The sequence below is a fragment of the Xiphias gladius genome, chromosome 15, assembly GCF_016859285.1.
Source record: "Xiphias gladius isolate SHS-SW01 ecotype Sanya breed wild chromosome 15, ASM1685928v1, whole genome shotgun sequence".
Classification (NCBI taxonomy): domain Eukaryota; kingdom Metazoa; phylum Chordata; class Actinopteri; order Istiophoriformes; family Xiphiidae; genus Xiphias; species Xiphias gladius.
Genome location: NC_053414.1, coordinates 29053087 through 29068601, shown reverse-complemented (window position 1 = coordinate 29068601; position 15515 = coordinate 29053087). Strand labels below are relative to the sequence as shown.

At 40.8% G+C, this 15515-nt stretch overlaps 1 protein-coding gene across 4 annotated transcripts in view; it reads right to left on the bottom strand.

Annotated features, from left to right (window-relative positions):
* Positions 1-15515, bottom strand: part of rptor (regulatory associated protein of MTOR, complex 1) — a 182232-nt gene that overhangs the window by 2115 nt on the left and 164602 nt on the right. For all 4 annotated transcript variants that reach the window (XM_040145423.1, XM_040145425.1, XM_040145427.1 and 1 more), the window contains exons 30-34: positions 13325-13372; positions 5232-5338; positions 3863-3990; positions 2030-2116; positions 1824-1940 (exon numbers count right to left, since the gene is read on the bottom strand). In XM_040145423.1, coding sequence (XP_040001357.1) covers positions 1824-1940; positions 2030-2116; positions 3863-3990; positions 5232-5338; positions 13325-13372 — 487 coding nt within the window. The remainder of the gene's footprint in view (positions 1-1823; positions 1941-2029; positions 2117-3862; positions 3991-5231; positions 5339-13324; positions 13373-15515) is intronic.

Below are 15515 nucleotides of genomic sequence, written 5' to 3'. Positions count from 1 at the left end.
GTCCATAAGTATTTGGACGGTGATACAATTTTTTGCAATTTTGCCTGTGTACACCAACACAATGAGTTTGAAATGAAGCCATCAAGATTTGATGCGTAACTTTCCGCTTTAATTCAAGAGGTTTAACAAAAATACCGCATTTCATGTTTAGGAATTACAGCCGTTTTCAAACATTGTCTCTCAATTCAGAGGTTCAAAAAAGTAATTGGACAAACCAACATAGTTACAACAATAAGGATTACTTTTTATTACTTGGATAAAAACCTCCACAGTCATTGACTCCCTGAAGTCTGGAACCCATTGACGTCACCAAATGCTGAGTTTCCTTACTTGAGATGCTTCACCAGGCCTTTACTGCAGCTGCCCTCAGTTGCTTCTTTTTTGTGGGTCTTTCTGCCCTCAGGTTTGTCTTCAGGAAGGGAAAAGCATGCTCAATTGATTTGAGGTCAGGTGGCTGACTTGGCCATTGAAGAGTATTCCAGTTCTTTGCCTTGAGAAGCTCATTGGTTGCTTTTGCAGCATGTTTTAGGTCATTATCCATCTGTACTGTGAAGCAGCGTCTTATCAGTTTTGCAGCATTTGGCTGAATCTGAGCAGATAGTGTAGCCCTGTACACTCCAGAATTCATCCTGCTACTTCTATTAGCAGTCAATTCATCAGTAAACACCAGTGACCCAGTTCCATTAGCAGCCATACATGGCCATACCATAACACTGCTTCCACCATGTTTGACATATGATGTGGTATGATTTGGATCATGTGCCGTTCCTTTCCTCCTCTATACCCTTCTATTCCCATCATTTTGGTGCAAGTTAATCTTGGTTTCATCTGGTTTCATCTGTCCAAAGAATCTCCAGAACTTGGCAGCCTTTTTTAGATGTTTTCTGGCAAAGGCTAATCTAGCCTCTCTGTTCTTGAATGGTACCAGTGGTTTGCACCATGTGGTAAACCCTTTGTATTTACATCCATGGTGGCATCTCTTGATTGTAGACTTTGACAATAATATGCCTACTTCTCGAGAGTGTTCTTGACCTGGCTAGATGTTTCGAAAGGGTTTTTCTTCACCAAGGAAATATCATCCACTTTAGTTACCTTCCTAGGCCTTCCAGGCCTTTTGGTGTTGCTGATCTCACCAGTGTATTCCTTCTCTTTAAATATTTGGCCACTCCTAAAGTTTCAGCCACCTGTCTGATAGGTTTGTTTTGTTTTTTCAGCCTAATGATGGCCTCCTACATTTGCATCAACACTTCTTTGGACGCATATTGAGAGTTCCCGTGTACAGCTACCAAAATGCATATTCAACAGTCCAAATCAACTCCAGACCTTTTATCTGCATAATTTGTCATGAAATAACAAGGGAATAGACCACACCTGGACATGACACTGATCGATTGTCAATTGTCCAATTACTTTTGACTCTGAAAAAGAGGGACATTGTATGTAAATGGCTGTAATTCCTAAATGGTTAATGTGATATTTTTGTTATACTCCTAGAATTACAGTAGAAAGTTTACACTTCAATCACATCTTGATGGTTTAGTTTTAAATCCATTGTACTGGTGTACAGATGCAAAATTATGAAAATTATGTCACTGTCCAAATACTTATAGGCCTAACTGTAAATAATCTTCCGTAAGTTCAAAGGTAAAAACAAAAAAATCGAGATCTCTGCTCTTACTTAATTTTTACTCTTACTTATCTAGGCGAAAGACACAAAGTACAGAAAACACAAGAGGAAGAATGCTCTGGTAGGATGTGATCTTAAAATTAAGAACCGTTGATAAACTTTTTTTTGGGACCTACATCTACACAAACAAACTCACCAGGCGAACAAATTAGCCTGTGGATGGATGTCCAGAGCTGTTAACCCCTTCACCGTCTGCAGCACGTTGACGGAGTCTGGTGTCCTCGGTTCAAAGAATCGAACGTCTCCGTTAACACTGGTCGGGAGCATGAAAGTTAGTAAGGGCAAAAATTTGTTAAGTCAAGATACAGAATGAAAATCTTAGTAGACTGAGAAAGTGCATACCTGACACTGATAATATGTCCATCTGTCTCCTTCTGTAGATGAGCTTTGACCACCCAGGCCCCATGCTCCCTGTAGGTCATCACCCGACTGCAGAGACAAACGACAGACGGAACAAATGTCAGTTAAGGTAACATTTAACTGTGTCTTCACAATGACCTGACTGGGAATACAGGGGCTGTGAAGACTGTGAACTTCAACAACTACAGTGTGCTCAGTAGCCCACTGGAGAAAAAAACAGTTACAGACCAACTGTAAAAGCAAAGGATGCATGATCAAAGAATCAACCCTATACAGCAACAGGAAAAACATAAAAGAAATAAAGCAAAATGGAGCCAAGACAGTCCCACACTATCATCTAATACCACTCAGTTTCCCTATCTAACTGCCACTCATATTTGTATTGTATTGTGAGATAATGCAAAAGTGTAAAATGGAGACTGACTTCTAACTTAAGGCTGTAAGGTACCTGATCTATCCAACTCAAAGGCATGACCATACTCAGTTATGCCCAGTGTTGTTACATCCAGTACTGCAAAAGCACTCTATAAATAATGACATTAATTTACAATATTTTGAGAACACTATTAGGAAAGAGTCAAGACAAAAACATAACACAAGAATGTAAGATTTAAGAGTTTAGAAAATTCAGTGCTTTTGAGGCCTAATTGCAGCAGCAGATTTTTCATTCTTTTTAAAATTACTGTAAATTTCAAATACAGTAGGAAACCTGGGGAACTTTGGAGTATTTTGAATAGATGTTAAACAGTGTCTGGTGTTGTTTGAACTTGTCTGAATGTGTTGAGTCCCTTCCTCCCATATGTGAGAGGGAGGTTACTGAAATCAAACACACAAGAAATACAAAAAACAACAGTGTGTAAAATGCTAAAGAATGTTTCTCTCTGTTCTGACATGTAATACAGGTGAGTAACCACTGGGTGGCACCATGTGATCATGAATGAAAAGAGCAATAACTGCCTTGTGCTGAGGCTGAGATGGCTTGAGTGCTGAAATGAAAACCCTCCCAGCGTCTTTGTGGAACTAAGCTGTACCTGAATTAGCAACATCCTGTAATAATACTCTACATTCTGACTACAGCTGTGACAGGAGGTGCCTCTGATCTTCCTGACACTAGGTGAAAACATCAAAAGCCTTTTTTTCTCCTAGAACTCAGAACAATGAGCAGACGAAGTACAACTAACACAAATGAATATCAATTAACAACAATGTATTTATTTATTCCCAAAATGTAGGCTAAAGCCAAAAAACACAACCTGTAAACTTGCTGGATCTGTTTAACATACAAAACTCTAAATGTGTCCTACAGCATATTCTAAACATGACCCGTATTTGCCTGTCAACCAGTCCTGGACCAATCTCACATAGGTGCTGAAATATGTAAGTCAATTCCTGAGGGGAACTATTAAATTAGCTTTACTTAAAGATTTATGGACCAATTCATGGTTTAACTGCTGTGTTTTTCCCCTTTGGGACTGAAATTAAAATAATGTGTAACCAACTGGGGGAGGGGATGCAGTGCCACCAGGGTCCATTAAAAGAGGTGCAAACCCTAAAGGGAGATTTACAGCATGCTATACATAATAAATATAGATTAGGGAAGTGAATCATAGAGGACTCCGTAGGAGTTAATGCCCACAGAAACTGTGTGCGTTCTTGAATGTATTTAAATAATGGTGAGACATTAGAAAGGTCAGAAAAAAGAGCTTGGATATTAAATTGTAAATTAATGATTACATTTTACCATCTCTATGATCAGATACTGATAAGGTCAGAGGTTGCATGCAAGATCTGAGAGCAAGACAGTGTGTGAGTTACCATTCATTTGGACCCATCCTCCTGTCGAAGACGCGTACAGATCCGTCACCCAGACCGGCAACGATGAGCGAACGCTGGGAATCACAGGACAGGCTGGTCACACAGCTGTCTGCTCCTGTTGGGATGTCCTGGTGGACACACACACACACAGAAATCTCCTTGTAAAAACTTGTAAAGGAACCTACCAAGGTTATTCTGCCGTTACAACGCTAATTTCACATTAAACCTTCTTTGAAATCATCAATCATGTTCTCTGTTGATCGTGGCTCATTTGAAATTGGACCCAGCATCAATATGAAGCCACAGGCGAGGGCCATTTGTACTTGTATTAAGTCCATCCATCAAGACAATGATTAGCTCACCAAGGACCACGAGATGTGTAAAAACAAAGAAAAAACAAAAAGAAGAAACCACACAAATGGTTCAGGCTTTTACCAAAACAGAGAACTGCACGTGTATACTGTAAACTGTGCACATCTAGCTAAAACGATAAGTTAAACACCAGATGATTACAGACAGCTGATGGCCTCTGTCTAGTTACTTTTACTAAGAAATGTGACATCACCTTTTATACCCAAATATATAAATTCAAGATCCTGCTCCACTTTTAGTCCAATGCTAATTTACATGGAGGTTTGAAATGATCTCTGACACTTCTATTGAATATTTTTGTTTGCAGGGATTCCAACGTTAAGCTTTTATGCATTTCGTGAAGTTAATTCGGATAATGTTGAAGCTGCAGTGAAAAACAAAAAAAAACAAAAAATCAATTGATAAGCACATTTGAGCATTTCTCCCCCATGACTGCCCCAAGCAAAACAGGCCACTAGCTGGGCTCAAAATTGAGTAGCATGTTAAAATGAGTTGCAACTTTATTATATATCTCTACTTAGAAAATTTAATCCAACATTATTGGCAACATCTTGTTTTATATTGGAAACAGAATCTGGATGTAACCCCCAACTCCAGAAATGTTGACACAGAAAGAGTAGTGTAGGTGTCAATGAAGTTTAGATGCAATCTCCTCCATTAAAAATACTGAACTGAACTTTCTTTACAAAAACAAAATAAAACATAAGGAAAGAATGTTGACTAGAGGGATTTAAGAACTAGAAAGAAGGTAGACAGCAACAATATACCAGCACCAGCCAACAATTCCCCATCTGCCCAGACTTCCCAGGCTCTAAATAATTTGCTGATCTGTTTCTTTTTATAGGATTATCAGAAAATAAGATGTGGACACAATGAGCTTTGGTGACAGACCTGCAAGGCCTGAAATCCAAGTTTCTCAACAGCTGATAAGTAGTTACAAAATGTATCTGAGCACCAAAAATTAGACAAATACAAACAGGTGCAGTGAGTACAGTACCTGGACCTTCATCTCCCTGTCAGTGTCCCAGATCCTGATGACTCGGACATCTCCAGACGTCATGAGGAGACCCGTTTCCTGCTCCCAGTCCACAACCATACCTGCACCTACATCACAGGAGACACAGCAGTTACAATGCAGAGCATACACACGAACACGCATGAACCCGTGTACACTCCATAAAACTTCTGTGTGTTGTTATGAGATTCATACATGTGGACTGATGTCAGCTCATTCAAGTAAAACAAAAGCACAAGATGGCCTGTTATCACAATAAAAAGTTTAAAAATTTCAAAAGGTGCCTAGTATCAGACATATGAGCATGAAATAGTATTATTGAGAATAAGCTGCACACAATATGTGAACTGCAGTTTTTGATTTACTGTTTTTAAACTGAGCTAATTTAAGTGAACTTAAGTGAAATTTCACTCAACACACAAACACAGCTGAGCATGCGTTGATTCCCCTAAAACGGAATACACACAATCTGTTGGAGGTTTCAGAAGGCTCTTGCTGCCAGATGTAGCACGTCAAACGAAAGATTAGGGTAACAGCTTCCTGTATCACTGTGTAACTAATAAATACACCACAAAGGACTCACGGGAAGACAACCCCCATCTCCTGCAGAGACCGTTTTGTGCACATGCACTAACTTTTTCTGTCAGTCTGTCAAGTCACATATCACACAATATAACCCAGTCTGTGTTTTTGATAGAAATTCCAGTCTTGGGCGTATAAACGCGGACTTCGTGCTGATGGGAGGTGTAGTTTTGCATTTTACATCATTCCTGACAAGACAGCCACTGGGAGTTGCAAACACTGACCCTGGAACTGAACCTGTCAGCAGGTTCTGGCTTAGATGAGTCAAATGGCACTCGAGTGAGAAAGTGAGGAGGGAAGAGGCTGAAGACAGCAAGACTCCTCATATGTTGGCAGTCATAGCAGGAACCAAGTGAGCAGGGCCATCGCAGCCACACTTGGCCTGCTGGCTCAGTGATGCCTGGCAGAGGCCTCTGGCGGCAGCCTAAAGGCAACAGTAAGCCTCAGATAAAGTGCTTGTTAGATTGTTGAGCAGCCCTCCGCAATTTTTATGGTGTCGGAATTGCGGGAAACAGACAATTCCCGAGGACAGCATGAACGCTTTTGAGGTGAGACTGTCTCAAAGTGTCCACCCATATCCCCATTTGTATGATTCATCATGTCTCGCCCTCCTCTATCAGTGAAAACCAACCGCAGGCAAACAAATTGCATCACAATGCCTCCGCCACTTTTGGCTCATTGCTGTAGCCCAGTTAACGCCCTCAAGCAAGGGAGTGACTGAGTCATTAGCAAGAATGGTGTAAAATAAGCCACCTATGACATTTCCAACAATTCACGTGACTTTGTGCCAAGCAGCGTTTTGTTTTTGTTTGAAACTTTAATTTTTGTGGGGCAAGGGACATACAAAAAAGGGATCTCACAGACTAAAACAATCGTCTTAAACTTCCTGTCCCACCACTGCATCACTTTGTCAGTTTTTCGTTGAATCACCGCAGAGACTCCGGATTAATTTCAACTGCATTTGCTGTTTTCAAATTTAATAAATGAAATCTTCCACTTTGTACCAATTTTTTTTCATGGTGCTGGTCATTCCTGTGTTGCTTAGAATCCCAGCATGCCTTGTAAAGCAATCTGTTTGCACTCCACAGAAAAAGACTACGAGGTGAACCTTGCATCGCATCGCAGCACATTCAGAGAGACAGAATGAAGGCTGGCTTTTTGCCTTTGAGTGGAGCCTTTTGGAACAGATATAAATACTATTGCTTTTAGATGTACTCAGATGACACTTTCAAGCATACCGTGACCTAAAAGTCCCTGATGTACTCTAAAACAGATGTAGACAGCCAATGCAATTTTGTGCATAATACATTGGGTATCTGCGTACATATACTGTACGTGCAATCGACATGTGTAGGCATGTAAAGTCCACGCAGTCATAGATTTTGCCAGGCAAATATCCATAGCCTCACAGACTTGAACAGATCACTAAATTTACATCCGAGCATGATGTTCATTGTCGACCTTGAGAACAGTACTTTGACAAAATAATCTTAACTCAAGGTCCACTTACAAGCTTTTCCTGGAGCATTAACCACATCTACTGGTCTTTGAAGACTGCTTTTTTTAAAAATGAGTTTGTGTTTGTTTCAGATCCTTGTAGCTACACAGATGTGCAAAGTAGAATTTCAGCTTAACTGTATCAACGGCAGTTGGAGAACCACATTTACCATAAACCGTGTTGTTGAGAGATGCTCTTTTGCACATCTTATAAATACTCTTTTGATAGAAGGTTGTATGTAGGAGGAGAAGGGTAAAAGGGGTAGGTAGGGACTCCAGAAATAAAAATGCACGTGAAAAAACTCCATCATACTCTTACAAGAATGCTTTTACCATAGACACTACAGAAAAATAATCCTTTTCGCTCCACTTGAAACTTATCACACCGTGCCTCACTTCCTCCCTTTCCTCCTCCATTTTCTCTCTTAGTCACTTCCTCCTCCTGCTTTTTTGTGATCAATAACCATCTTTAGGTCACTGACCTATGTGTTATATATTCACTTCATTCTCTAACACTGAATCTTTTTATCCTTTTCGGCTCCTTTCACACAATTTTGAAGTGGAGCAAAGGATAAGTACATCATTACTTTGCTTATCTCTAGCCTTGAAGAACAATCATGAACATTTGCGTCATTTGTGATTCTTTCCCAGTCCTTATCTCTCCGAGTGCTTCCTTTATGAGTCGTGACTTAGCTTATTTTAACTTATACCGAACCATCTGTGACAGGGCTTTGTACTTTGTTCTACTTGGCTCGGGCTGTCAGGAAAACCCATGTTGCGGCTTCAAATCCTATACTGTGACGTCATCTGGCCCACTCAGCATCACAACGGCCCACACGTGTGTGTGTGTCTGCGTGTGTGTGTTCGGGGGATTGAGATGGGGGGGGGGCACACACACAGGGAAAACCACTTCACAGGACTGTGCTCAGTCAGCGTCGTGATCGCAGTCGCATGTGAGCATGCTTGATGCTGGCTCATTTCAGAGGCTGCGAGAAGAGAGGCGGCATTCCCTTTGAAGCTGGCAGCTCAGTGATGAGGAAATCTGGGTTACAATGAGAGAGGCATGAATTTCCTCTAAAATAGGCAACACACGTCACCAAACCAGCCTAAGATTTAGATTCAGGTTTACTCTTCTTTATGCATCATTATCTTTCCCTGTATCCTCCCATGTTGAGAAATCCATTAGGGATAAAATACAATGTATATGAGAGAAGATCCCCAAAAGACTATGCACTGCTATGGTCGAACTGTCTCTGCATTGTGGTTTCTATCTTAACCACGGCTGGAATAACCTTCAAGGTTGTTCCTTTGACTCTGTTGTTTCAAGGTTTTCTTTGTTGGACTACTATATGGCCCAACGTATTATGTTGAAATATGATTAAACAAATTAATTTAGGGATACAAAACACGAGCACAAAACTCAAATAATAAGACGTCAAAGTTTGTTATTGACCTTCGAAACAGCAAATCAAGAAAACAATCACTCTGTTCTGGAGGTTTTTGAAAATAAAAATGAACTTGGATCTTATTTTTGTAGGTCTGGCCATAGTTTCTGTAATAGTAACCTTTTTAAAGCCTCTCTAATCAATATTCTTATATTAATAATGGATCACATGGCTACATTTAACCTGCAAGGGGTCATTTGTAGTGACAAATCCACAGAATTCCTCTGTGCTCTAAAGAGTTTTTTTAGTGTCTTTCAGCTCATGGTTTTGGTTTTCTGGCCCACAACTCTACTGTTTTTGTTCACTCTCACTGCTCTCATCAGCATCATTTCCAGCAGCAAAATGCAGCTGTTTTCAATTAACCCACTGTACTGTACCTGCCCAGGACCAATCAACTCATTGTGAAGCATTTAGCAGCTTAAGAGCCAGGTATTATTCTCAGGAGTTTATGGATACCACAGCAGACCTGAAAGGAGAGTGAATATTGGACTTAAATCCATCAGGTGGCCAGAAACATGACTCCTCATGAAAGATAATGTTGTTCCATATCTGCTAGATGTGTAAATAAGCAACTGTTTGCTAACAAGTTGGGCATATCAACTTAAACGGTGATGATACGTTATCCTGTATTCACAATTTGTTTCTGCTCCCCTCAAGTGGCTAAAAAAATCAGTTCATGCAGGTTTAGGTCAAATTACAAAAATAAGATCTAAAATGTAAGCAGAATTTGTATACGTAGGAAGTAGAATTATCCTATAACTAATAAAGAAAGACCCACCAATGGTACATATTAACTAAAAGTAGTTGACACTCAGTAAGCCTAGCCTAGGGCTTTCAGGACCCTTGGAGTTCTGGAGCCTCAAGCAGTTGCCCGCTGTGCCTGACTGACAATCTAGCCATCTGATTTCTGTCCATCTCTTCCATCATACCTCTCTGGCTCTCCATCCAGGTGCCTACTTCAACTCTCTTACCTTAGTCTCACTTCATCCAAGATCTTTCCTTTGTTATCTCCTCTTTTGTTTCTCCAATTCAGGCGAGTAAATCCCATCCCGACTCCAATCAAAAAAGTTTACTGGGAGTTCAGGGGGTCAGAGATCTACAACTTTAAACCTGATCCATCAATTTTGTCTTTGGTGGTCAACACTCAGCCACTCAAAACCAGATAGAATTCGGCCTTAGAGGGAACTCATGTCAGCCTGAGCAAGGCTTAGTTACCTACACAGAAGTCAATACAGACATGTAGAACAGAGACGCGAGAAAGAAGAGCAAGAGCAAAGGAGCGTGGGCAATTTTACCTCAGCTGTCAATCTAACCACCTTACAGAGGTGGAAGTATACACTGATATATATACATACATATATATACATACATACATATATATATACATACATACACATACATACATACATACATACATACACATACATATATATTTACATATATGTATACATATATATACATATATATATATATATATATATATATATACATATATATATATATACATACATATATACATACATACATACATATATACATACATACATACATATATACATACATACATACACATACACACACACACACACACACACACACACACACACACACACACACACACACACACACACACACACACACACACACACACACACACACACACACACAAGCCTTGCCTCTTACCCGCTCTGCTTAAGATCAAATGTTCTCCCCAATGATATCAAAAATGGTAATGACATTGTTAGTCGAAAGGGTTTTTTCTTGTTTAATCTTCAGCAAAGGGAGAAAAGCGAGTTTTAACACCACAGCCAGGATGCCAGCATTCGTAAGATCATATTTTTCCTGTTCCAGAGGCAATCCCAAATTTTTGATATATCTATTCCTTTGCATAAATATCTTTGTTTCAATTCCCTCTTCTCTCTCTGGAGAAGGTGCGTTCCTCTCCATTCTTATTCTGCACCATTATCTCCAGTAATGAACTAGCTCTCCAACACACTGCAGCTCATTAAACCAGTGCCTCGGTTTTCCTGGTTCTTTTCTCCCTCAGCATTTTTCCCAGTCTTCGATTCATCCTGTTTGAAAAAGGTCCTCCAGGACTCCGGTAATAAACGTTCTCCAGGATTACCGAGGACTTACGTGGGCATGCATGTGTCTCTAATAGAAGATGATGTTAGCTATGGGAGTGCTCTGACTGGCAGGAAGACTTCCCTGCTATGGCATTATTTTAACCTTTGGAGGCTGAGGCCTGGCATTCAGGGAGGTAAAAGATTTGACCTGCCTGTTTGACAGAGACCTTGTGAAATGAGGGATAACCTACATGACATTAGCACTTACTGACCTGATTATTATGGACAGGGGACTAACAATAATTTCACAAATCACTTTACATAATTCACTACAAATGAGACCCCTAACAGCTGGAAATTATAACTCAGGCTTCAAGCAACCTTACAAAATCCATCAAATCACACTGAAACTTTGTTAAATATGGAGACAAGCTCAATTTGTGAAAATATAGCACTACTACTTAATATTTAAAAGCAGTTTACACATCAATATTCAACAAATCCTATATGGAAACACAAACCTATGTAAGGTTTTCTTTGATCTAAGCCGCAATTTCAATATGCAAAGGTTAACAATCGGCAACTGGTGTACACCTGTGGAAGGCCTAAAACCAAGACTTGAAACTGACCCATCCATTCGTCTTTAGGCTTTATGTCTCATTTTCCTTAAACTTCCAAGTGTGTCTCTTTCCAACCAGCACCAAGTCCCTGGTCCTGACTTTAGCAAGCTTCCAGAGCTCTGTTAACAAGGCACCAGGGAGTGCAGGCGAATGTAGAGCAGAACACAGTGTCTCCCTCCCGAAAGCCAAAGATGAGAGGGGTGCTCTAGTTTACTTTATGCAGCCACAAGAGAAGGAATTAAACACTACTATGACCTTCATTAAGCACAGTCTCCAACTTCTCTAACCTTTTGGTTCCTTATTTTCACTCCATCTGGCCCCTCTATATTCCCATCTGATCCATCCTCTGCCTGTCTATTTATTGCATTCTTTTATCCCTCTCTCTGACCTTACCTCAAAGAATTTTCACACTTTTACCCAGAAACCATCTCCCTCTTGTTTTTTACCAAACCTCTCCCTCCAGTGACACCCATTGCATACTAATGCAGCAGCAGTAGCTGCAGGAATCGTTCCTCCAATCTGTGCCAGCCACAGTCCCCTCCATTTCACTGGTTCCTCTGGAATTTAACAGGCTGATCCCTCTGGCAAGATGGACAGGGTGGCTCTGCGCTATTAAAATCACACAGCACCAACACCCTCCCAATTAAACACTAAAACTGTTGGGACCATCTTAGATTATCGTATCTTTTTATACATGAGAAAGGCCATTTTGAGGTGAAGATGAGTAATGGGGGCATTGCCTGGTTCAAGAGAGAGCCGAGTCTTACCAAGGGCAAAAGCTATTTTCTTCTTTAAATAAGCATCTCCTTTTTTGTATCTGGATTTTACTCAAATACCCATGTGCAAATTTGCTATGTATCTGACCGTTTTCTAAACCCCTCCCCTAAACAGTGATTGTCCAATTGTAGCTTAGCAATCGTAACTAGGCACTGCAGGCCTGTCAATCCACTGTGTGGAAGCTTTTCCTGGATGCTATCAGAGTTTAGGCTAACATTAGTGGCTCTGGCCTGCTCTTTATTGGATACGGGGATATTTACACTCCAGCAACCACGGACAACATTATACAAGATAAAGTTAAAAGACATGCTGCTTAAGAATATAAACAAGGGTGTAAGTTAGACAGCCAAAGAAGATTTATCTTAAAATGAATTAACAGTCTGATCTCACATTTTTTCTTGATCATACTTATAAGACTAGAGTTGACTAGCTATACACTGCACTACAAGGAAAATGCTGAATTATCGACTTTTTGCCTGGGACATTCAGCTTTAGCCTTTAGCATCAGTCTTTTACCTACATCATGTAGGTAGCCACCAAGTAAATATTCATGACTTCTTTAACAGGGTTTTCCTTTTAAAATAAGTCATTGGGAAATACCAGAAAATCACCTGGAGAAGGCACATTGTCAACTGACTAATTGAACCAATCACCTCTTTCTGAAATTAAGGATGCATTGTTTCAAAAATTACGAACTTCGAGTGCTAAATCTGCCCCCGTTATCACTGTAAACTGAAATTGTTGCGCCAGGACTGAGAGCCCAACAAAACATAACAACAATAAATAAAGACAGCATGGCTTAGCATTTTATCAATTATAAGAGCTGTGGGTCCAACTCGTTGAAAAGGGCATGTTAGCCCTTGCAGAAAAACATTACTCCTACTTTTTCCTTCATAGTGAATCTTCTAACTCTAGGAATGACTGCCAGGGGTGGAGTGAATGAGCATCACCAGACAGATGAAAGGATGAGGGATGGTAGTTGTCAGGGGAATAAAAGAAAACAAAAAAAGAGGCCCGCTGCCGGCTGTTTAGTGCAGCACCTTTGCTCTGGGAGTGAGGGAGTAAGAGAAGAGAATGGTGACACTCACCTCCTTGCTTACTCCTGTCAAGATAGATGGAGACCCTTCTGGCCAGACCTGCGAGCAGGAAGAGGGAGCAAATGGGGGGGGGGGGAGTGGGAATGCAACAAAGCAAGCAACAAATTAGCAAGGACCCCTGTGCATGCAGACCCACACGTTCACACACTTAAAAAGTATGACTGAATGAATATACTCCACATGCATTCAAACAGCAGAGGGATGAACAAGGCTCCTGTTTCCAAGCGTATTGTCTCCCAGGTGTCTAACAGTGATATGCCGGGATCAAAGAATGAAAGAAAAGATTGAGGCATGAGCTGAGTTGCTGCCTCTGCATTACAAACAGGGGCTGTGGAAGCTGCTCAGGGTCCCCAACCTCTAAGCCTGCAGGACAAAAAATCCCAAATCCCTTTACCACAAAAAGCAAAAAGCAGGCAGGGTGGAGCTGCTGCTGGACTAGAGAGGACTCTCTAAGTGTGAATGTGAATGGGAATGGGAATGAGATTTTGAGTGAAGCTGACAGTGAAAAGGACATAAGGAAGTACTTTAACTGGGTATGAAGATGTGTGTGGTTAAATACACAAAATAACATGTCATTACAAGATTTGTTGTTGTGGAGTTGTATATCATGGGGCAAACTGCTTACTGCCTTGTTCAGCCTCGCTCTTGAGGGAAATGAACACCAGCAAAGTAACAAAAAACCAGACAGACAAAGGCTACAGAGATGGTTCACTGATGAAAAACAGCACACAAGCATGTTAGTGGACAACAGGGATGGGATGAGGGAGGACAGCTTGTGCAGGTGTGTGTGTGTGTGTGTGTGTGTGTGTGTGTGTGTGAGTGTCTGTGTCTGCCAGCATCTCCCTGAGAAACGGTCACAATCTTGTAGCAACTGCCTTCAGAGGCAGAGTAGGTTTTAGTCAGCACAAAGACAGACTTATGCAATATTTCCTCGGGTTTTACATTATTAATGCAGTTGAGGCAATTGCAACAATCCTAAAAATTCAAAATACAATGTATGTAATTATTGCACTCCATCTGAAAGACATTCCAAGTAATGGTAATAACTCTTAACTGATTATTGATTTTGGGGGGGGGGGGGGGGGGGGCACGACAACTCTGTGTGTGTGTGTGTATGAGATGCGGATGTTTTTGAAGTTTTGTGCACATTTCAAAAAAAATATCTGAACACCATGAGTTGATGATGGATTCTTCAGAAAAATGTTTCCTGGGAAGATGTCGGTCGAGAGGCTGTTTACATTAAAATTTATGCTTCCGCTGTAGTCTGAAGGCAGAAGCTACAAGGCGAGTGTCAATAACGACACATCCAGGATAACAAGCGAAAGTGAAAACAAGGCTTCGGCTGTTGGCAGAAGAGTCCTCCGCAGAGAAGAGTAGCTCAGGGTGATTTGTGTCTTAAGAGTCGCACAGACAGTGATGCCAGTTAAGTGTGTCACCTCTCGGTCCCCACAGAGCTCTGGTGACTCTGTGGCTTTGTAATGAAGGAGGTGCATATGTGCACACAGTGTGTGGTCCACACCTCTGCACACACATCCATCAGCCAGTGAGTCAGCCATCCTGACAGCTCGGCTCTAGTTGCTACCAATTAGCCAAATATGTGTCTTATTCTATATGAGACATGCTCTAAAATTGCTATCTGGAAGTTGTCCACCCACACAAAACTGTTGTCACATGTGCTCATGCTAATACGCAAGGTCACAGACCATTTTGAAACTTTTTCAAAACATACAAAAGAGTAGTAGTTAATGATTGCATTTACTGAGTAGGTTGACAAGTGCTTGGAGAAACATACCACCATTCCTACGGCTGTCACAGTTTCCCAGAAAACTTCCCAGTCCAAGAAACAATGGCTAAGAAATGCTCAAGGCAAAAAATGTGGAGCAGTGGAGAGAGTGGGTAACCCACGCAACACAGAAGAGGGTGGGTGTCTCTGACAAATGTGCACTGTGGGTGTCAAGCCTGGGTCAAATATTTGTGAATAAATCTCCCTCACGAATTACGGAAGTGTGTCAACACAGAAGGTAAATATAGCAGAAAATCCACAAATGCCCACAGTCTAAGTTTAAAATGATCAATTATATTTACGCAAGACAAACAAACCTACAAGTAAAGAATGAGTAATAACCTGTTGCACTTCATGATTCATTTTGTGTTCTTAAATAAATGGACTATACGTAGGCCT